Source organism: Pelodiscus sinensis, chromosome 2 (genome assembly GCF_049634645.1).
Source record: "Pelodiscus sinensis isolate JC-2024 chromosome 2, ASM4963464v1, whole genome shotgun sequence".
Taxonomy (NCBI): domain Eukaryota; kingdom Metazoa; phylum Chordata; order Testudines; family Trionychidae; genus Pelodiscus; species Pelodiscus sinensis.
Window position 1 is genome coordinate 79,747,135 of NC_134712.1, and position 24,412 is coordinate 79,771,546.

General features: G+C 40.2%; 1 protein-coding gene across 1 annotated transcript; it reads left to right on the top strand.

The window, feature by feature from the left end:
* The first annotated feature begins 818 nt into the window (after positions 1-818).
* On the top strand, positions 819-21,008 carry CLUL1 (clusterin like 1). The gene is made up of 8 exons (XM_075919797.1): positions 819-917; positions 2,232-2,341; positions 3,576-3,724; positions 9,131-9,298; positions 11,897-12,341; positions 16,095-16,232; positions 17,656-17,870; positions 19,150-21,008. The coding sequence occupies exons 2-8, from the start codon at positions 2,239-2,241 to the stop codon at positions 19,327-19,329; spliced, it is 1,398 nt and encodes a 465-aa protein (XP_075775912.1). The 5' UTR covers positions 819-917; positions 2,232-2,238; the 3' UTR covers positions 19,330-21,008.
* Positions 21,009-24,412: the final 3,404 nt, after the last annotated feature.

The window sequence follows — 24,412 nt, forward strand, 5'->3', positions numbered from 1 at the left end:
TTTAGCAACATATATAGCTAAGATTCTGCAAATCTTTCGCTCATGTTAATTTGCATTGTAATTAAAAATAATGCAAGTATAAACATAGGTATGAAACAATATTCAACATGAAAAGATTTGTTTATCGGCTATCAGACCAATTTCAGGGTGTGTCTAGACTGTAAGGCTATTTCAGGATACATTCGGTATCCCAAAATAGCTACCTCGCATCCAAGGAAAGTATCCACTATTTCAAAATAATTTTGGCTTCCCTGTAAGCCTCGTTCCACAAGAAATAAGGGATGTCTTGAAATAGTGCTTTATTTTGAAACTTGGCGCCATGTAGGCACGCCAAATTTTGAAATAGCCTATTTTGAAATAAAATGAAATCTTATTTTGATTTTAGAGTGCAGTCTAGATGTGTCCTCATAAGTACACCTGTATTTGAATCAGGAGTTCTTCTGATTCCTGAATCTTATTTGTCTTTTTTGTTGTTGTCTTACTGGGCATTTTCCTGGCATATGAAAAGGAAGTTATTTTGAAATAATTAAAGGTAGAAATCATTTTAGCTAAAGTAATTTTAATAAACATTAAGATATACTATAAGCTTCATATCTTTTCTGTCTTAAAAAGGAAATAATTCAAGAAGTCAAAAATACTAGGAGCATTGTATAAAAGGAAAAAGTAAATCCATATTATAGCCAATACTCCCCCTAGTGTTCGTTTTTATTGTATGTATGGGCAAGTCTTAAGTCTGAAACATGGAAATCCTATAGCCTAATCACAAAATGTCTCATTAATAGGATTAAGTACCTTGTCATCAGATAAGTAGAACATGGCAAAATCCCTGACACACATGAAAATTAGATCAGAACACAGTCTGATTTCTTCCTGACGCTGGGAACAATTTTTACAAAGGAGCTATTTCAGTATTAGTGGTAAATATATGCTATTTTTTAGATTCCTTTGATTAACTGCTTTGTACTTCTTTGCAAAGTTAATTGTTCATATGCTGTTGATGTAGATATAAAAGCGAATCCATTATATAAATATACCTTAATTTCTATATAAACTTCTAACTGATACCATGTTGGTTTGGAAAGGGGTTATTGTCTTTAAAAAGGAGCTAAGTATTGGCTTACACTTTGCATTATAGCTATACATGAAGGGGAAATAAAGTAAATGAAATTCTTTTTCCTTAACTTACTTCACAGAAATATGTTTTAGTTCATTATTGATGTATTTTTTATTCATATAATTAATTAATTTCCCAACTTCTTACCACATCTATTCTGTGCTTTTAACACATTTAGCACTATTTTGAATGATAGTGTCAAATAAAATCAGGATACAAAAGAACCACCTTTTTGGAGATGAAGAAGGAAAGAAAATATTTTATTTTATAATATGGAATTTGTACATAGTAGAGATACACTTATATGCTGAACTAGTAACTAAAATGAGTAAAAATTATATAGTGCAGTGTCAGTATTTAAGGTTTTTTGGGACTTGTGTGAGTTGAATAAAATTTACAATATTCTATAATAAACTAATATAAAAAGCAAGGGACCTGATTCTGATTTCAATAATGATGCTTAACACAATGAATTTACACTATGTAAATAATAACCAAATCTAGGCTGCTATAAAAAGAGATACATTTATTATGCTTATTAATTAATCTTAATACAGAGATGTGTATTATATAAAGGAGCAAAATTATTCAAGACTTTGGTCTTTTATCACATTTTTAACATTGTTTAAGAACTTTGGAAATAATATTAAAATTTTCACAGGCATTACTACTGCTTTTATTGAGGTATCATTCTGAACCCTTTGTTAAAGTCAATTTTTGGTGCAATTCAAGATCCCCAGCTATTAGTACTGATTAAGAAAGAGCCAGTTATTAAGGTGTCCCAGAAAGGAGTTTCAGAATGTTTATTCAGGTAATTTCATAGAAAACAAGGAGCAAAAGAGGCATATTTGACAGAAAGGTGTGGTCTGAATTGGGCCCACTGATTTCAATGGCAAAATTCTCAAGATTCCATGGGAGCAGGATCAGCCTCTTGTATTACATTTATATTCTTATTTGATGATAAATGAGACAGAGACTCAGACACAACTCTTACTAATATGAGTAGCACCAATGAAACCAAGGGAACTGCTCAAGTTCAGATGGCAGTAAGTGTTTGCATGATTAATTCCTAATGTTTCAAAGTTAACTTCTATTAATTCTTCTACTTCTTATACAGAGAGAACATGAAGTCATGCTGGCTAATTCTGATACACCTGCTATGGCTGAGAGACCATCAGTGTGCGCCTACAAAGGAGCAAGAAATCAATCCACGCGAACAACTGAAAAGTATGTATGCTTTTACTATTAAATATGAACTGAAAGCTTCTAAGCCCATTTCTGCCATCAGATCTGCATGGGAGGACCTCTGCTCCCATACAGAGACCCACTGAAGTCAATAAGGTTCTGCAAAAAAGTCTGCCCATGCAGATCCAATTGCAAGTGTGGGGCATTAAGATGTGTGATATTGGTGGTTTCTAGTGATATTGAAGTGAAACATGCCCCAAACATTCACTATAAATTCCTATTTTAAGGGGGTCCATAAAATTGAATCTAGTTATACAAGGGATCACTGAAGTAAGCTCATTTTTCCTTTTTATTTCTTATGTTTAATTAATATTTTTTCTTAAATTACTGGAGTAAAATATGAAAAGTATATTGATTTCAACAAGGTTTGGATTATTTTACTTAATTGACAAACAAAATTGTGCAAGTTTTTTAGTACTATTAGCTATACCCCTTTGCTGTTAAAAATATTAAAAATACTTTGATTTAAAGCATTTACAGGGCATTTTGAAAATGTTGTTTATTTTGTTGCTTACTACAAAAAGGACCAGTTATAAACATATAAACCAGACTGGGGCAAAAACAAAAACAAACAAACAAACAAAAACAAAAATACCATACATCAGAGAAAAAATGAGAGGAAAGAAAGATATGAAAAGAGAAAAGAATGATGTATGCAAGGGCATTTTATAATTTCACATGCGGCATATACTTCACTTGTGTTCTGCAGTTCCCATAGATGTTGATGGGATTTCTGCACAGAGAACTATTCATGTCTCCAGCATGATTTTTGTTCCCAAAACATGGGCCAAATTGAGTTGCCATGGAAATCAATGGTCGTTTTGCCATTTACGTTCAGCAGGATTGTGATAGTCCTAAATTCTTATGGGAATGGAATTAAGAATCTTTTGCACTATATTTTTTAAAAGTTAAAGTAAGTAGTTAGGATTAAAAATAAAATGTCAGCTAAGCAGAAACAGGTGGCTGAGGATTAACCTGAACAAAATCAAATTAAGCTACAGCAGGAACATACATGTGATCAACAAAAGGCTTTGGGCCAGCTCTTCAGCTGGTATGCTCCATTGACTTCACCTTGCACCAGCTAAGGGTCTTTTGTCTGCTTAGAAATGTAGAACCATTTAATTATCCTTTGTGATCTCAGTGTATTACCGCAATACAACAATTAGGCCCCATTTTAAAATCTATTTCATTTTAAAATTTAGTCTAATTTTTTTAGCATTATCTGAAGTTGGTGAGAAATATGTAGACGAAGAGGTAAAGAAAGCTCTAATAGGCATTAAGCAGATGAAAGTTATGATGGAAAGAAATGAAGATAAACATGTACATCTGATGAAAACCTTGAAGAAGAGCAGTGAGGAAAAGCAGGTAACTATAAATGATAACTTCTAGGGAATTGATATCTTATCATTTTTATGTTGTCACTTGTCCCAGTCAGAGACGTTATGGGCTCGCTCGGTTTGTGACCTAACCCATGGTAGCGGCACATGCTTTCACACTGCCCGTTGAACATCCCAGGAAAGTCTGTGGTTCAGGAAGTCAGAATCTCCTTCCTGGTCCCTCCACACTTCTGAAAAGGATTTTAACTGTGCCAAGCGTATGCCTGGTGTAGTGTATGCCCTCCTGATATGGCAACACAGCTACACCACTAGGCATCTTCATGGAGATGGAGTCAAGGCTTTGTTCACTGCAGTCCCCTTCCACCACTTCCACTTCCTATCCTTAAGCATGCAGGATATAGTGTAACAGCAGCTTTGCCCAGCCTACTGTTCCCTGAGCACTAGAAGCAGCAGCATGGTATATCAGTGCTAAGGGCGCAGTATGTCTCCTTACCCTCCCACCCCCCCTTATGTGAACACAAGATGAGCTATACTCTGGCCCCATACAATTACATTTTAAATATTAAATAATATTCTATTAATTTAGAAAATTAAGTCTTGCATTTGCCAGTTTCTTAGGAAAGAAGACGAGGTCTTCCCATATGTATGTTGGCAAAACGGGGATCCAATTGTAACAGGGCCCGCTGGGCGGAACTGCAATATAAATCTAATATATAAAGGAGAATGTTTGTGCTCTAATAACTTGGACACTGTAAGAGCTACCGCAACCAAACTTTCCATGGGATAACCTTTCCTCCAGGAGAAGGTTTTAATTTACTTTGGACCCAATCGGGCCCGATCTCAACCTGTAAAAATAAAAAAATAACCCACCACACTGCGCCGCAGGGGCAGCCCTGCCCACCCTAGGTCACGTGCCCGCGCCGTCCGGGACTCGCTCCGCCCCCATGCGCACAACAGCTCGGGCACCCACCCTGCCCCCCGCGGCAACCGTTACCAGGTAGTTTAAAAAAAACAAAAAAATGGACACAGTTGATCGGGGATAGGGGTGGGGGAACTGGCCAGGAGGGGAGCAGGGCTGCCCGGGAGGAAGGGGGAGGGGTCGGAAGCAGAGCTGGCAGGGGGGCCAAGGGCAGCAGGGTTGGCCCTGGGAGATTGGGGGAGTGGCTTCCGGTAGGAAGCAGAACTAGTGGGGGAGGGTCGGGGGCAGCGGAGCTGGCTGGGGGAGATTGAGAGAGGGGCAGCCGGCAGGAAGCAGAGTTGGTCAGGGGAGATCGGGTGGGGGGGGGGGGGCGGTCGATGGGAGCGGGTCTGGCCAGGGGAGCTCGGGAGGAGGAGAACCGGCCAGAAGGAAGCAGGGCTGGCGGGGTGGGGGGAAAGTGAATTGGCCGGTGGGGAGTGGGACTGAGCAACGCCGGGAACTCCAGCTAGTAGTATATATTTACCTGTTGGACAATTATAACATCTTTCAAGTTGTGTTGTATTATTCATTACAAATATGCCATCTGTGAATTCTTCCCTTTGACTCTCAGTATGGCATCTGTCAACCGTGTCACATAATATTGCATTTTCCTCACTGATTTAGGAACTAAAACATTTTAAAAAGGAGATCAGCAAAGGACATGAGGTATTTTTGTTCACGTATCAATACCCGGAGATACGTGTAGTCATAAGAAGAACAATTATTCCAAAAAATCTGTGCAAATATGAACCCAGTCATGTGAATTGTTGTGAAGAGTAAATGAAATGTGGCACAAACCTTCCTGAGCCAAAGCTGGCACTGGGTTTGCAGTATTTGATCAGCTTTCATTGTGGCCCTAATTTGGCTAGGAATATTGTCTGCTACAAGTGACTGGCTTGTTTGGATACTCAAGATGAGAAAATTCAAACTAATGTATAGTATATGACTCCTTAATTCAAATCTGACAATTTAACGTTCAATTCCCAAACTGGATGAGCACTGTTTTCACTTAATGTCCTTAAGTATTACTTTATTCAAGTCACATATTCATTACGTTTGAATACAATATATAAGGATTAATAGAGCTTTCATGAAACAAAACATTTCTTAAGTATAAGAAAGAGAAGTTAGAAAATAAGGTAGTACAGCAACAACAAAAAAGGTTAAATAAGCAAGTCGCTATACAAGCATAATTACATAAAATTGGACTCCCTCCATGGATTTATAAACCCACAGATAGGAACTCTGAATTGGAAGAGGAGTGTCATGAATTTATATGGAAAAGAACGTAGGCAATGTACAATGGCATCCCTTCTCGGGGCTGACTGTGCATATCCAGGCTGTCCCTCAAGTAGCCATTAGACTCTGCCAGTGGAAGTGAAAAATACTATTGCAGAGAGAATGATCTGGCACTGAAACTGTGTCCTGTGCTGAATAAAGTGCTTGCTCTACTGTTCATTCTGAATATCATGATTTTATTTACAAAGCAATCCTTTCCCACCTATCCTGGCTGCAATAAAAGATAGCATGAATGAGGATACCATAAAACAAATAATATAAATGCAAGACCTGTTAACTCCCCTCCCTGCCTCCAGTATGCTCTTACAGTGCATACAAGTTCTTTTTCAAGGGCCTTGTCCCTGTTGTTAAGGAGCCAACAGTTGTCTCCAGCTGCCAGAATCCAGAAAGGAACAAGCCCAGTTAATAAATAAGTTAAGGGGAAAATGTGTATTTCTGAAGAACCTGGAATTTTGTTTAGAAATTTAAAGTACTAAGAGATGCACTGCACTGGCTAAGAGAGGCCACCCACTTTTAACCCTGTGTGGTGCTGAGAGCTTTCTCTTCTAGTGTTGTACCAAATAGAAGCAAGCAGGATCTTATGAGGGGGATAAGGCAAAAAGCCACATTTATTGTAAAGATAATAATAAAAAAATAAAGAAAAGATAGAAGCAAACAACGTTGTTTAACTACTTAACCCTTATACATATAAACATTCATTCATCCATTCATTCAGGTTCTGTGTATTGTTATAGTTACCAGCCTGGAAGTTGCTTGTGACAGAATACTGGCCAGGTATTCTGTACACAAGTGATGGTAGTGGGGAGCGAAGTCCTGATCAGATGCACATTTGAAGCTCCTGGTAGGCTGGCAGCAGAACCTTGGACTCTGATTCCATAGTTTTTTAGTCCAGTTCTTATAGGAATTTTTTCCTATGCCAGTCTATGGAAATTGCTGCATCATGCTGATGTCTCCAGGGTGGCTGCCAGGTGCTCATCAGTGATCTCATCGGATGGACCTCCAGTACTTGGTTTTCTCCACTTGACACCTTTTGGTTGCACTGGGGCTATGTCTAGACTGCAAGCCTCTTTCGAAAGAGGCTCTTTCGAAAGATACTTTCGAGCCTCTTTCGAAAGAGCGCGTCTAGACTGCACGCGGAATTTCGAAAAAGCAAGCCGCTTTTTCGAAATAAAGCACCCAGTGAGTCTGGATGCTCTCTTTCTAAAAAGCCTGTTTGCTGTCAAGAACGCCTTCTTTCGAAAGAGCACTTTCGAAAGAAGGCGTTCTTCCTTGTGGAATTAGGTTTACCACCGTCGAAAGAAAAGCCGCATTCTTTCGATTTAATTTTGAAAGAACGCGGCTGCAGTCTAGACGCAGGTGAGGTTTTTTTCGAAAAAAGGCTACTTTTTTCGAAAAAACCCCTGAGTCTGGACACAGCCTGGCACCTGACGCCTTCTTCAGCCCTTTGTTGCTGTATTCTCAGGCTGGCACCTTTCAGAACCATTTATTCATCGTCCAAGCACTCTCTCTCTCTCTCTCTTACATACATTCCCTAATTAATGTTTCCCATACAGTATTTTGTATAATAATAAAAGTTGTAGTTACAAAAGTTTCTGGGTGGTATTGCTTAAAACATTCTCTGAACAGGAGTCAATTATGTAACAATGCCCTTAGTCAATTACAGGGCTTGGCTCTCATAGCAGAGTTAGTGCCTTGACAATGCATTGTTACAATGTATCTCTGCAATGTCAATTTCAAGCAGCCCCTTGATTATATTCTTAACAGTTCTAAGTTACATGACCTAATACATTATATTCTAAAGGGGCAATAATAATAATAAATCTAAACATTTAACAATCTTAACAAATAATAATAATAAGAAGAATTAATAATAAATCTAAACACTTTAAGTTGTGGGGAACAAATTATGGGGAGTCACTTCCATTTGGAGGAATCATTTTCAATACATTAATATGTTATCCCTACACTAGTCCAATGTCAGCTACATTTTGAAGTGCTAATCAGTGCTTGGCCTTGAGCGCTAACACATGTAGAAGGAAGCATAAATTAGAACAAGCCCTATAGAAGGTACCCTGCATGTGTGCAGTGCAGAACATCTGGCAAATGGTAGGGGAAAAATGCTCTCACTCAAGTCTTTTAATCAATAAAAGCCAATAAAGGGGATATTCAATACTTCTCCAAATCTCTTTATTAAAGAAGGAGTTTATGGACAGCAGGATCACTGAAATATCTAGACTAATGGAATGTAGTATTAATAAACAATGTACTATGAAAGGGAATATTAGCTAAGTAGGAAAAAAGCTCTGGAATACTCAGTTATGAGATTTGAGGTTATGGGCACAAGCAGCTAGACATCTCCTGCATCAGGGCCTCTCCATAGCTTTGGCCTCAGCATATCATCTGAGGTAGAAATGGATCTCACAGATCTTCTGGATTTTGTGGGCTATGTCCACTAAGGGAAAGACATCACGGACACTGTAAATGGAACTCCACAGAATTTCCAGCTTCCTTCCAGGGCCGGATTAAGAAAAGGGGCTTTACAGGGTTACAGTGGGCAGTGCAGAGCCACCTGTCCCCTTAACTCCCCCACCCCCCAAACCGAATCTGCCCTCGGTAAGCACCCTGCACCCCAACCTCCTGCCCCAGCCTTGAGCCCGTCTCATATCCTATCTCCCAACCCCCACCCCCAATCCTGAGCATGCTCCTGCATCCTAACTCCTGCCCAGACCCCCACACCCAATCCCAACCTCCTGCCCTGAGCTCATTCCCTTGGCCTCAGCCTGGAGCTCCCTTCTGCACCCCAAACACCTCATTCCAACCCCACCCCAGAGCAACCCCTCATTGGAGACTGCACCCCCTTTCTGCACACACCCTCCTGCCTCAACTCACCGTCCCCTTCAGTATACTGAAACCCCTCATTTTGACCCCATCCTGGAGCCTAGGGAGCTCCATAAAATCTAATAGCCCTGGGCCCCCAGAAGAGTTAATCCGGCTCTGGCTCCTTCGCATGCAATCTAGACAGAGGGGCTATCTAGCCCTCTCTTAGGAACAAAGAACAAACCACAGATAACTACAGAGAACTTAATTAATGGTGGGCTGAAATGAGTGTTTCACTAATGAGAAAACTGAAATTAATTAAATTGAATGAAGAAATTGTGAACTTTCTTTTTCAATTAGGAGGCTCTGCGGCTTATGGATGAAGTGAAAGAACAATTAGAGGAAGAAGAAAGACAATGTCAGGTGGCTCTGAGAAATCTCTGGGATGAATGTAAAACTTGCTTAGAAAGTAATTGCATGAGATTTTATACCACCTGCCAGCACGGTCTGTCAACATTTACAAGTAAGGTAAGAAGAAAATCAGCCTCCGGCAAGCACTCTTCCTTTAGTTGCTGCTTCACCTAACACTTTTAAGTGAGTACAACTTGTTTTCTCAAATGGGCAGATACACCATGGTTGTGTCTACATTGGCATGATTTTTTGCAAAAGCACGCGCTTTTGCGCAAAAACATGCTGCCTGTCTACACTGGCGGGGAGTTCTTGTGCAAGAACACTGACATTCTAATGTGTGAAATCAGTGCTTCTTGCACAAGAACTATGATGCTCCCACTCAGGAATAAGCCCTCTTGCGCAACTGTTCTTGCGCAAGAGGCCAGTGTAGACAGGCAACATGAATTTCTTGCGCAAGAAAGCTTGATGGCTAAAATGGCCATCGGAGCTTTCTTGCGCAAGAGAGCGTCTACACTGGCATGGATGCTTTTGCACAAAAGCGCATCTCTTGCGCAAAAGCACATGCCAGTGTAGATGCTCTCTTGCTCAAATACTTTAACGCAAAAACTCTTGCGTTAAAAATATTTGCACAAAATCTTGCCAATGTAGATGTAGCCCATTAGTATTAGGTTATCAAAAGCCATTTGATATTGGGATCTGGATCCATGGATTTGTACAGAACAGACCTCATCTGGCTTCAGATCACTGCACATTGAAGCTGTTCTGTGACATTGGTATAATCACAGAGTGACTCCAGTGAAATCAATGGAGTAAATCCGTTCCAGATTTATAACAATGCAACCCACAGTAGAATTTGAGTTAAGATGTTCAGAAATCATTTGTGCTAGCTGTGAAAAATGCCACTTTTGTTTTTCTTCTGAGAAACAGCAAATCTTAAACTGTGGCTATGATCAGTAAAGTGACCATTTAAAAAATTCCATCTTCCTATACAACAGCTCTCCTGCATGGGTTTGTTTATTCCAGTGTTTCTTAACCTTTTTTTATGAAGTGCCCCTTTAAAAAAAAGTAAAGTACCCCCAGTGACTACAGTTTTTAGACACAAATTTTTTTTTCTACCATTGCAACACATTTGTTTAAACAACTTAATCGTAGCCGGGCAGGCAATAGAATTTTTGGGTGTAAAAAGTACAAAAATAATAAAGTGCTATAAAACTTTTAAAAAAAATCAGTTTTCTCTAAATTTCAGTTGTTGGCATATTCCTTCCCCCCAAACTTCTCTCAAATACCCAAAGGGTACTCGTACCACTGGTTGAGAAACACTGGTTTATTCCATGTCATATCTACTATTTTTAAAGCAAAGGTACATTTTTTACTACATTTAACTCCAGTGCCAACACAGTTCTGGGGACAAGGATAGATTCTTTCTTACCATGTTCATCATCAGCAGAATTGTGACCTAAATACTAACTGCAAAATCTTTACCTCAAAGCATACATTTTGATTACACCTTAACTTCACCTGAATACACCTCAGTTGAGTCAGAGTTATTAATAATAACGTGCAGCTCAGAAAGAACACAGTTTGTTTTTCAGCTCCGAGGGCAAATCTGCTATTTATTTTTTCCAGGTTAAAAATGCACATTTGCTCTGAAAGGCACTAAATAATAAACTTGAAACCCAATCATGCCATTTTTATAAAATAATTTTGAGACATATCATACTTTAAATTCATACAAGCTTTAGCATCATGTTGTCTTTGGCATTATTTGGTAATCTTCACAGTGAACTCTATGGATTCTATGAAGACCTCACATTGGTAGTTGTAATGTGACAAACATTTAAAAATAAGAAAGAAAAGTTTTTTTTGAGGCCAGCTCCTGAAGACTTTACTTAGTTCTTTCTTGGGCCAATCTTCCACTGATTTAAAAAAATCTTGAGTAGGAACTTGAGGATTTGGGCCTTGGAGAGAGAATTATTGATGTCTGAACAGCAGAGAAAGAACAATTGCTATCTGTTCAACGTGTATTTACTACATTACTACAGATTGAACTCTAGTCCGGAACGCTCTGGTCTGGCAACATCCTTAGTCCGGCATGATTTTAGTTAGTTGGATGTCCAAATTTCAAGGATGCGACTAAGTTTCCTGTGTTCCCATAAAGTTTTACAGACACCAGTCCTGGCTCAGTATTTTGTGCTGTTATTTAGGTCTAATTTACCCCTAAATGTCTTCTAAGAGCCTGGTAAGCAGTGGAAGTGTCGATAATGCTGCTAGACAATATTGACCTCCCATGGTCTGGCAAATTCTCTGGTTCAGCACCGTCAGTCACGAGGGTGCCAGATTAGAGAGGTTCAACCAGTATAATGCAGCTGAGCTCACAATGGTGTTTCCTAGATGAAAACTAAATTATTTGTTAGGTGATGCCCAAATGTAATTTTGGGACCCTGACACAACTATTAACACAAACCTAATGGCTCAGAAGATTAGCGGCCAACTGGTTCAAAGACAGGCATCCTCTTTAATGTAAATATTAAAACCCTGCAGACTAATTTCTCAATAGTTTTTGGAAAATAGGTTATAATTTGGAAAATGGGCTAGATACCAGGATACATTTCCTTCACCTCAGCATTTTTGAAGAAATTCTTTATAGCAACTGCCCTCTGAGAGGATAAAGATCTGATAACTTGTTTAACAACCAATATATTTTTGTATATGCAGGTTGAAGATTTTTTCAGGAAAATATCTCCACTGACTTTTACTTTTCATGAGGATCAAGAAAAAGATTTCCAGTCAAATGAAAAGCCTGAGAAGGAAAATGCCCAGCTAGTACAAATGGAGGATTTATTTAGCCAGCTGTTATTGGATGTGAGCACAATATTTGATAAAAGCTTTGCTTTTTTCAAACAGATGCAAAAAGAATTTGATCAATCTTTTCAAATATATTTTGTGTCTGATCTGGACTTTACTGAACCCTACTATATGCCTGCTTTCCCTGAGGATCCTGTGGGAAACAGCGGTTTTCAGAAAGATTGGGGTATGCCAGGCTTCCTCCAGATATTTTTTGACTTCAGCAAGACTCTGTTTGAAGGTGTCAGCGAGGTGATTTCTGAAGCAATTGATGGATACACAGAAAGTGAAAGAGATTTGCCAGAGGAAGCCAAAGGTAAGTGTTAGAAGAAGTTAAAACAGACTGTGGTACTAGTAGTATTAAACTTTTATAAGTGTTGGCAATAGTTTTTAAATGATTAGCTATTCAGTTTGAGGCTATAAACAGAATAGCACATCTTGTATGAAGGTCTGCAAGCCCTCTTAAATAAGCAGATATGGGTCAAATATAACTTCGTTGGCCACATGAAAATTTGGAATAATAAAACAAAAGACAAAATGCCAAATTCTCCAGGTCCATTGAATGCTAGTTTAGGGTTTATGATTCCTAGAATAATTCTCCAAGCATTTGCAGGAATTCTTGAGTGTTCAGTGCAGATATAGATTTTCATGTGTCTGACTGACAAATCTGAACTCAACATTAGTAAGGAAGAACCACATGTTGTGCTGATGTGTTTCCATTGCTCCTAAAAGGATAAGACATGTCACCAGACCTCACAAAATGTCAGGAAACAGATGTGTCAGTCTGCTGTGACACTGCTAGTAGCTATAACAGGCATCTGATGTGCCAACAAGACACAAAGACACACAGCATTCCAGAAAATGGGAAGAATTCCATTTATGACATCTAAGTTTGTTTTTTGAGGGGGATGATGGCAGTTTTCAAGGAGATGGAGGAGAGTATTATAAGATACACTGTTGGTCCCATCCAGACTCCATTTATAATCACGCAGAGGAGATAGTCTAACTTTTGGCAACAGTAATTCTTTTCAGAAACAGAGTGCACTTTGGGATGCAGTGTTGATCAGAATCCAGTACAGCAGCCAGGGAGAGAAAGATGAGAGCTTGCTTCCTCCAGTTCTCTGCCCTCAGTAACTTTCTGTACCTTTGTACACTATAAAACAAACACAAAAAGGTGTGGTTTGGGAATAATTTAGTTAGTTGCTTTCTCACTGAGGTAGCTGACATCATGTGCAGCATATGTATCCAGCAGCCAAAAGCTGAAGCAGGCAATTATGCATTTGTTTATAAGACTGATTTTCCTCACTCTGAAACATCAAACATACAACAAGGAGTCCTGTGACACCTTAAAGACTCACACATTTATTAGGCGAAAGCTTATGCCCATATACATTTGTTAGTCATTAAGGTACCACATGACTCCTTGTTGTTTCTGCTGAAACAGATTAACATGGATACCTCTCTGAAACTTATCAAAGGTGCAGGTAACCACTGAATCATGATACCAGACAAGATGATCCCAATGATACACTCTGATGGAGCAAAACTCATGTTTCTAAATAATTGGAGTGGACAGTTTTTGGCTTTGGCCTCTAGCATACTGGTTTTTAAATGTACTCGCCAAGAGTTGGATCTTTTTGAACAAGAACTGAAACTATATCATGGTTCTTTAAAATATATTTAAATAATTAAAAAAATATACATGTGTACTTTTTTTATTAAACAACCCCCATTTTAGCAGAATCAAAGCCACTAAGTAGCCTAATCGATTACATCTGATGATGAATTAGTTGGCAGACTGAAGAAACCAACTAAAAAATTAAGTGAATTTACATTTTTCAGTTTTTTAATAAGACAATGTAGGTGAAGTTGTATCATTTCTTGGACCAACTTCTGTTGGTTGAATCTTTTGAGCAACAAAGAGTAAATAACTATAGAAGATATTCGTTTTTTTAAAGATAATTTCAAATGAAAGTACATAAGTCAGAAGAGTATGTATGCATATACTCTCTTTCGCAGACCAAGAATATGAATAGATATGTCCTGTGGTTGTTGGTAAGAATCATCTTGAGGTTAGGTGGTTGTCTATAGGAGACATACCACACTAATACCAACCCTGGTACCTTCCCTTGCAACAAACCCCGTTGCCAGCTTTGTCCACATATTCACTCTGCTGATACCATTATTAGGCCTAACCAAGTGAGTTATAAGATCAAGAATACATATTCCTGCGCATCCAGAAATATAATTTATGCTATCATGTGCCGAAAGTGTCCGTCTGCTATGTACGTTGGACAAACGTCTCAGACACTTCGCCAAAGGATCAATGCCCACAAAACAGATATTAGACAGGATCACAAAGAAAAAACAGTTTCTTGCCATTTCAACCAGAAAAGACACTGTCTCAACGACCTAATTACCTGCATCCTACTCCAGAAGACTTTCAAATCTGCACTTGAAAGGGAATCCTCTGAACTGTCATTCATGCTAAAATTCGACACTCTTTGCGGGGGGCTCAACAAAGACACCAACTACCTTACCCATTACAAAGATAGCTTCCCGAATTATCACCTCTAATACCATTCGCTCACAGACATTTACCTTTCCCCACCTCTAATATCATTAACTCACAGACATTTACCTCCTCCCCCTCCACATCCACTTTCTGTTCTGAAATGTGATTTGTCCTTTTCATATGTGTTTACTTTTTTTTTAATTGTATCCTTTGGTATATATGGTTGTGACTATTTTCTTCCATTGTTTGATCTGAGGAAGTGGGTCTGGCCCACGAAAGCTCATCATCTAATAAACCATCTTGTTAGTCTTTAAAGTGCTACATAGTCCTGTATTTTGTTTTAAATATATGCTAGAACTTATCCGAAAAGAAAATCCGTTATTTTTAAAAAAAAGCTAAATTACTCCAGAGAAGTACTCGATCTTCCCATATCATGACTGCACATTATCACAGGTATTAGTTTTGGCCTGGTCTGCGCTAGGACCTTAGTCTGAAATTAGCCCCTTAAGGTCGATTTTGTAAGCGATGCATCCACACTACCAAGCCTATTATTCTGGAATAAGGGGCAGCGGAATTTGAACTCTGTAGTCCTGATTTTCATGAAGAATAATGCTATTCCCAAACTTGTAAGTCCAAAATAATATTAATGTGGACACTCTGGTGCCACTAATTCAAACTAATTTTCCTCCAGGAGGCCTCCAACAGCAATCCAGAGTGCTTCCTGGGGCTCTGAGCTTTCCACATAAATGGAGTCTGCCTCAGACTACATTTGATTCTTTCCCATAGTGAGGACATGGAATTTCAAATTTGTAAAATTGGGTGTCTAGAAGTCGAATTTAGTAATTAGAAATAATCTCCTAGGCTATGTCTAGACTGCAAGCCTCTTTCGAAAGAGGCTTTTTCGAAAGACACTTTTGAAAAAGCCTCTTTCGAAAAAGAGCGTCTAGACTGCAAGCGGAACTTTCGAAAAAGCAAGCCGCTTTTTCGAAAGGCAGTCTGGATGCTCTCTTTTGAAAAACCCCTGTTTGCATTCAAGAACGTCTTTTTTTGAAAGAGCACTTTCGAAAGAAGGCGTTCTTCCTCGTAAAATGAGGTTTACCACCGTCGAAAGAAAAGCCGCATTCTTTCGATTTAATTTCGAAAGAACGCGGCTGCAGTCTAGACGCAGGTGACGTTTTTTCGGAAAAAGGCTACTTTTTCGGAAAAAAACCCTGAGTCTGGACACAGCCCTAGTGTAGACATGGCCTTTGTGATTCCACTCTCATCTAATAGTAAAGAAGGTGAAAGTGGTTGCAATCCTTGGAAGTTGCAGCCTGCAAGTTAAGAACCCACAGAATAATTTGGTATATTTTTATAAGGGATCATACAATAGTGACATGTACTGTTTAAAGGGGAGCATGTTTTGGTTGCTATTGCTCTGGTCTTATGCTCATTCATTTTGAATTCAGATCTGGAAGTTTTATTTAAAAAAAAAAATAATGGAATGGGAAAAAACATTATATCAATAGACCCCTAACTTCAGTGAGCTCACATTATACTGTACATTCACTTTAGATTCTGACAGAAGTGGCATGCTTTCAAAAATCATCCCAGGACATAAGAGAATGCTGTGTAAAGAGCTCCGTCAGAATTCATCAGGATGCCCACAGTTTCAAGAGAGATGCCAGAAATGTCAGGATAACCTAATGAAAGGTAAATAGTTATTTTCTAGTGTGTTTATATACTACCATGTTAAAGTAGTGACTTTTTTATGACAGATTTTGTTGCTATCATTTTCTACTGTCCTATTTACATAATTAAGTTTCAACTCCTGCAGATTTACTATTATCATGAATTAAAAACCAGAGAGTTGATCCAAATGATTTCATGTACTCTTATCCAATGTGTCCACACAGTGTCAGTATAACTCAGTTGTTAGCACTCTTGTCTCAGTTCCAAAGTGAGGTTCCACACCAAGAAATGTATGTATTTTAAGATGCCATCCTCCTGATAACACAAGGGGTCAGATTGTGATTGGCTCTAACTGGTGCAAAATTGCAGAGGGGGTACCAGTTGATCCTAAAGTGCCCTATGCTCTTTTACAGGGCCAGCTGTAATTTTACAGCTGGACTCTGTTACAGGGCCAGCTGTAATTTTATTTGGGATTCAATTCCTCAAAGAGAAAGTGAGGGCTAAATAAGCCATGGCTATACCTTGGGGTGTTTCTTTCACAAGCCAGCAGAGCTGAGCCTGGGGAGGGCATACTGTACCATGTAAAAGGGTGGCAGAGCTCTGGCACACTCTCCAAAAGACTTAAGAGGAATTCTGGCTGAATCAGTTAGAAGTTCAATGGAGACTCCTGCTACAGTATGGTACATCTGTAGCCACCCCGTCTTTTCCCCAAACTAGTGGTGCCTTAAAAACTATAGTGCTGCCTTAAAAGCATAATTAAAAATACAACAATTCAAAATACTGAATGAGAAACATGAAATACAAATGTGACTAGTCAGTTTTAGTGACTCCCCTGGGAATTTTAATGATGTTAGGATTGGGTTCATTTTATTTACTAGCATGGAAATTAAAATAGAGCCACAAAGAGTTCTTTGAAGGAGTTTTTAATGGTACATTGTGGGCCAAATTCTAATTTCATGTGCAATGAGCATTGCTGTTTACAGAACCTATAAAACCACCAATACGGATACAAGTTCAGTAACAGATACATCTAGATACATACTAAAAGTTTATTGCTCCTCTAAACTAAAATTGGATCTTAAAATTCAACAGTACTAAAAGCTAACAGCATATATTATAGTCTCATTTGCAATGAACAAATAAAGAGCTACAGGCAATTAAAGCAGATGATAGTCAACTTATACACTAACATAACTCTCTCTCTAGTAATGGCAAGGTTTGCATTTAGCAGACCACACTATTCAGTTACCATGAAGGACAGGTGACTCTAAGTATCATTTATCTAACCTAAATCCATTGAAATACTTTGGCAAAAATTACATTAGATTTCTTTTTGAAAACCCATCCTTGAAATAAAACCTATATCTGTACTTTTATACACAAAAATAAGTGTAAAAATGAATGCTTTCCAATAAAGTTTAATGTTGGTTTATTTTTTAACCAGAGTGCCCAAACGTCCCTGAACTACACATAAAGTTTGATGAAGCCTTTAAGCTGGTTAACGTCTCGGATGAACAGTATAAGCAGATCCTCCAGGTGGTTCAGCGTCACACAGAAGACACTTCCTACTTGTTGAGCAAAATGAAAGAAAGTTTTGGGTGGGTGTCGGAACTATCCAACGTGACCATCGGACCAGAAAACATTTTCAATATTGTAAAGGTAAAGGTTAGTTATTAAAAGGGACGTAACTACTGCACAGTGAGGTTGGTGCTCTATATTTAACTCATTCTTAAGCTTAAGGACAGATTGGAAGGGTAGTGTATGTTGTGTGTGTTATTTTTGGTCTGTAAAACATTAAGCTCTTACTAAGGTTGATTTTAAATATACTTGATAATCCCTTGATGATCTGAAACTCCAGAGATTAGAAACTATTCTACTCTAAATCCTTTTAGTATGATGGATAACTGACTGGGCCGACCTAAATCATTGCCTGACAAGAGTAAGTTGGCACTAACAGGTTTGATTGTCCCCAGATTACCTTTCCAGAAGAAGGGAGGCTCTGTCAAGGGGTAACATGAAACAATACAGGTTTATTATATCACTATAACAAAATTAGAACTCTAGTATCAAAAACGTAAAGAACTTTACTACAACATAGGTTGTATGACACACAAAAATAATCCAGTAAATATTTATAAATAATCAGAGATCTTTCACACAGTGATGTAACAAAATAAATAATGCTAATTTGTACTAGAATAGGGACAAAATACTGCTGTAAACCTTCTGCTGCTGTCTCTGCATTGATCGTGTATAGAATAATTGGTCATGCCATTACCACGGTACAGTCTGCACGTATTCTTTCCTCCATAGCATCTCTCAGGAGTAGCATTGTATTTTCCTCAGTACTTATAGTTTCATTTGTAAAAAAAATGTGACTGCAGTTTCTAAGGGCTTTGATCCTGAGACAGCACCCAATGCTGGTAGAATTAATGCAGTAGAGCTGTCTTTTGATTAAGAAAAACATGGAGGACAAACAATAGTTCTGAACATTTTTTTCAATCTGACTTCAAGTTGTCTGCTTCGGAAAATATAGAGTAACTAATCTCATGAATCATTCCTTTAAATTAATAGGATGACTCCTGTGCCTATATGTTTGCAAATTGGGCCCCTTGTTGTCACATAGCTAAGAAATAAGAGAGCAGAAAGGTTTTTTAAATGAAGTAATACATAGCAAGAATAAAGCACAGTACAATCACTAATGTGCACATCTCCATCATGGCAATGAAGAGCATTATTACCACACCTGCTCCCCTGTTTAAGAATCTAGAAAGCTACAGCTCACTTCAGAAGAAAGCCACTTGATGAAAACACTCATGTTTAAAGAGGCTCTCCCTTTTCATTTTTCATTCTGAAAGTGAGAGGAAGCAAAACAGGTATTAACAAATTGACAACACATACTGGGTTACAGTAATCAAACCAGGTTGTTCTATTTCAGGTATCACCAAGTGTCCAAGAAGCAGATTCTTTCAGTCTGAATGGAACAGTGGTCGATGTGAATATTCTGACTTCTCCTACTTTTACAATTAAAGTTCCTCATAATTTAAACATAGGGAGTTCTGAATTCATTGAATATGTAGCTGGGAAAGCTCTGCAACTTTACAAGCAGAATTTTTAAGGAGGTAAGTTATTTGTCCTTGTGTAGTGAACTTAAAACTTAGTAGTATCCATCTCTTTTTTCTGCATTGTAACTGACTTAAGCTGGAACAAGATTAGGTCTATTATACAATCTATGCCTGTCTCTCCATTAGAGAGATGGAAGATAAAAGTAGTATGAAAAACAAAACCAAATTTCTTGGTCTGTAACATTCAGACCTGTCATGCTTATGGCCATAGATCACATTTATTTATTTATTAGATCCTCTCACTCTAGGTAATATCTAGGACAAGATAATATTGAGGCAAGTGTTCTGTGCAAAGATAATTGTGTCACAACTACAGAACAGCTCTCCAGTGCTCTGTCATTAGATACCTTACATTCATGTTCCTTAATCAAAAAGAAAAGACCACTGATCCGTCTGATCATCGTTTAGGCCATCTTGCTCTGCTTGACACTTTTTAAATAAAGAGGACGAATTCAGAATAGATGTATTGACATGTAAGAGCTCATTATAATATTGTGCTATACGAACTTGGGATAAATATTGCTCTTTAGATTCACCTACAAAGTAGAAGCATCCATGTTTCCTCCCACCATTTGTGTGGAAGGGGGCACATGGCCGTCCTCCCTCCTCTGGGTCTCACAGAGGCTGCACTGCATGTTTAGGGATCTCCTGGAGGGAAAGGCAGGCTGGAGAGATGCATGATGTTCTCTAACCTGGCAGAGATTCTCCAGAAAAGATAGTTATTACCTATTCCGTGGAACCTCCCTCACAGTTCTGAGTTGCACTGAGAATGGGACCTGCTCTGTGAAGGCACAGGCCTTTCTACAAATGACCCCGGCATCCCATGGTTCCATTAAGAGTGCATTCGGCTGGGGCAGATTGTATGACCTTTAGGTAGGGATGAGGCGGGCAAATCCTATCCTTGACAGAGTCATGTGAGGGGGAAGAAATCTTTGTAAATGGGTGAGGGGATTCTCGCATAGATTTCTAGTGTTGCCAACTCCGAATTTTAATCAAAAGTGTAATAGTGGGTGTTTTCTTTAAAGCCCCAGCTCCTGGAGTTTTTGATTATTTGAGAATTTCAGCCCATTAAAAAAAAAATATGTTTCAGGTCTGCAGAGGAAAAGCTGGAAAATGGGGCCTGAGCTCATTAGAAAGGCTCAAAAACCAGCAAGCAAATAAAAAGAACACAGCACAGAGTATACTTTAAAAATCACATGATGTTCAATGCAATCTCATAATTTTCTGGGGCCTGACTCAGGATTTTTGAACACTGGGGATTGGCAATATTGAATTTTTTCCCCAGAGTCCCTTCCTGCAGAAGAACGAACAGGGCCTTTGACTGTACATATAACATAGTAAAACAAGACTATCCTGAACTTTGATTTGGCTATGTTGGTGCATATTACATCAGAAATGTACACAGAAGTGAGCCATTTTACAGGGAAATAAGAAATCTCATTTCACCATGGGTTGTTTCTTTATAGCTATTGCTGCTATTAGATCTAACTATTAGCAATAATCACTCTTTTTTCACCTCACACAAACCTAAGTTTGAGAACACTAAGTACTAGAAGCCTAATGGTAATACCGTATTTTCTGGCGTATAAGGCTACTGGGCGTATAAGACGACCCCCTAATTTTTTAGTTAAAAGATAGGGTTTCGTCTTATACCCCAGTGCCCCTCCGCCTCCCCGGCTTTGCTCCCAGTGTCCCTGGTCTGCTGGAGACGGTCCCCAGCAGACCAGGGACACCGGGAGCAAAGCCTCTGAGGATGCCCCGGCAGCGGGACAGCCCCAGCGCGCCTGGGCTGCCCCGCTGCCGGAGCCCCTCTGCGGCTTTGCAAAGCCTCGGGGGAAGCCGGCGGCGGGGCCCCTCCGCGGCTTTGCAAAGCTTCGGGGGAAGCCAGCGGCGGGGCAGCCCAGGCGTGCCTGGGATGCCCCGCGCCGGCTTCCCCCGAGGCTTTGCAAAGCCACAAAGCTGTATACCCGGCGTATAAGACGACCCCTGATTTTTGGGGGATGTTTTTTAACATCAAAAGTCATCTTATACACCGGAAAATACGGTAATCTGAACTCCCGTAGAGAGGGCCTGAATCCTTGTTCCATTACTGATCCTGCTGTGCAATGCACTTTTGTGGTCATTTTCATACCTCAGTGAAATGAGTGAAAAGATGGAATAATTACTATCCAGTCATAATAGTAGCCCTTTACACCAGTGTGCATACATGACTACACACAGGTTATTTATTAGCATGAAAGAAAATAATGATGGGGGAATCCAGAGGATCCTTTGTTTAAAAGGAAAAAAGTACACATTTCAGTATGAAACCAACTCTCTTTTTTTGTTGTATGTTCACTCAATAGGAAGATGTGTCCACTATCATGTGTTATTAATTTATGAGACACCTTTTTTTAGTCCAAAAATAGAAAAAAGATAGGTGTTTCACAAACATCCTATGATCACTGACATACTGCACAGTGCAAACCTTATTTCCCCCTTAGGCAAGAAGATGTGTGGAATATCATCCACTTCAAATTCAGCATCCTCTCCTTATAGTGAAGTACAGTACTTCAAAGTTCAATGTAAAAAGAATTGTTCTACAAATAGGGTTTTTTTAATGTTTCCTTTCAAACAATATATTATTGAATAAATATTGTGACATGTCAAATATTCAATATTTACTGTAATTTAATTGCATGGCAAATTAAAATCCACATAAATGCATATTCAATTAAAAGGAAAAATTATATGGAAGTATGGTATAATGGTATGGTTATGTTGTTCTTGGTTATCATTTTTTATCCCAACCTTACAAAGACTTGTGCGCACGCTCAGTTTCAACCATGAAAGTTGTCTTCATTGCCCTAAATGCTATTATTTGCATGCTTAAAATTAAACACATAGACTCATAGACTTTAAGGTCAGAAGAGACCATTATGATCATCTAGTCTGACCCCCTGCACTGTGCAGGCCACAAAATCTCACCCACCCCTCCTAGAATAATCCTCCCACCTATATCTCAGATATTAAAGCCCTCAAATACTTTGAAGACCCTAAGATGCAGAGAATCCTCCAGCTGTGATCTGTACCCCATGCTACAGAGGAAGGCGAAAAACCTCCAGGGCCTCTGCCAATCTACCCTGGAGGAAAATTCCTTCCCGACCCCAAATATGGCGATCAGCTAAACCCTGAGCATGTGGGCAAAACTCATCAGCCAGACACCCAGGGTATGTCTACACTACAAAGTTAGTTCGAACTAACGGATGTTAGTTCGAACTAACTTTCATAGGCGCTACACTAGCGCTCCGTTAGTTCGAACTTAATTCGAACTAACGGAGCGCTTAGTTTGAACTAGGTAATCCTCATTCCACGAGGATTAAGCCTAGTTCGAACTTGCTAGTTCGAATTAAGGGGTGTGTAGCCCCTTAATTCGAACTAGTGGGAGCCTAGCCCTCCCCAGGTTGCCCTGGTGGCCACTCTGGCCAACACCAGGGAAACTCGTCTGCCCCCCTCCCGGCCCCGGAGCCCTTAAAGGGCCACGGGCTGGCTACAGTGCCCGTGCCAGGTGCAAGCCTGCCAGCACCCAGCCAGCAGACCCTGCACCTGGCACGGATCGAGCCACCCACCCGATGCCCCCCAGCTCTCCCCCTCTTCCCGAGACCAGGCTGGCGGCTCCCGGGAGCTTGCCCGGGACCGCAAGAGGCGGGCACCCGCCTGGGCTAGTGCGGACATCGTGGACCTCGTCCACGATCTCTGCACTAGGCACAGGAAAGTGGCCAGCTAGGGCAGGAGAGCTGCCAGCCTGGCCACCCAGGAGCAGGTGTGCATGAAAATCAAGGGGGTCCACTGAGACCCCCGACCCTGAGCCCTGAGCTTACAATGGCTGTCCTGGGTCAGACCAAAGGTCCATCTAGCCCAGTAGCCTGTCTGCCGACAGCGGCCAACCCTAGGGACCCTGGAGGGGATGGACCGAAGACGGTGACCAAGCCATTTGTCTCGTGCCATCCCTCTCCAGCCTTCCACAAACCGTGGGCAGGGACACCACTCCTACCCCCTGGCTAATAGCACTCCATGGATCCAACCTCCATGACTTGATCTCACATCCCTTTAAACTCTGTTCTAGTTCTAGCCTTCACAGCCTCCTGCAGCAAGGAGTTCCACAGGTTGACTCTTTGCTTTGTGAAGAACAACTTTCTGTTACTAGTTTGAAGCCTGCTACCCATTCCTTTCCTTTGGTGTCCTCTAGTCCTTCTTTATGGGAACTAATGAAGAACTTTTCTGGATGCACCCTCTCCACCCAACTCCTGCTTTTAGAGACCTCTATCCTGTCCCCCCTCCGTCTCCTCTTTTCTAAGCTGAAAAGTCCCAGTCCCTTTAGCCTCTCTTCATATGGGACCTGTTCCCAACCCCTGATCATTGTAGTTGCCCTCCCCTCTCCCACCCGCTCTCTTCCCCTCTCCCACCTCCTTTTCCTAGTCTCCCCCAGTTTTGTTCAATAAAGACAGATTCCATTTTTGAACACAATTGTCCTTTATTTTGTACATCAAGAAAAGGGGCTAGGGAAGGGTAAGTGGAAGGACGTGAGGGAGGAATGGGGTACGAGCCCCCGATGGGGAGGACTGGGCTGGCTCTGCGGGCTTCTGGGTGTGGAAGCTCTCCTGCAGCCCCTCAATTGACCCCCGTCCCCAGATGGCAGCCTGCGGCAAGTGCAGCTGGGCTGATGGCGAAGTGGTGTGATGTGCCCAGTGTGGGTACTCAGGGCACTCCAAGCCAGGACTGCTTTGCAAGCGGGGCACTCCTGAGAACTGTCTGTCCGGGGTGGGGGTCGGGTCCCTTTAAGCACAGCCCTCGGCTAGCCTGAGACAGCAGCTCCACGCTCTAAGTCCTCATCTGATTCCCTGCCGGCACTGCTTCTGGCCATCCTTAACCTCGGTTCAGGGTCCACTTAATGTGGACATGCTAGTTCAAATTAGCAAAACACTAATTCGAACTAGTTTTTAGTTCTAGACGCGTTAGTTCGAATTAGCTTTGTTCGAATTAACTAATTCGAACTAAGTTAGTTCGAATTAGCGCTGTAGTGTAGACGTACCCCCA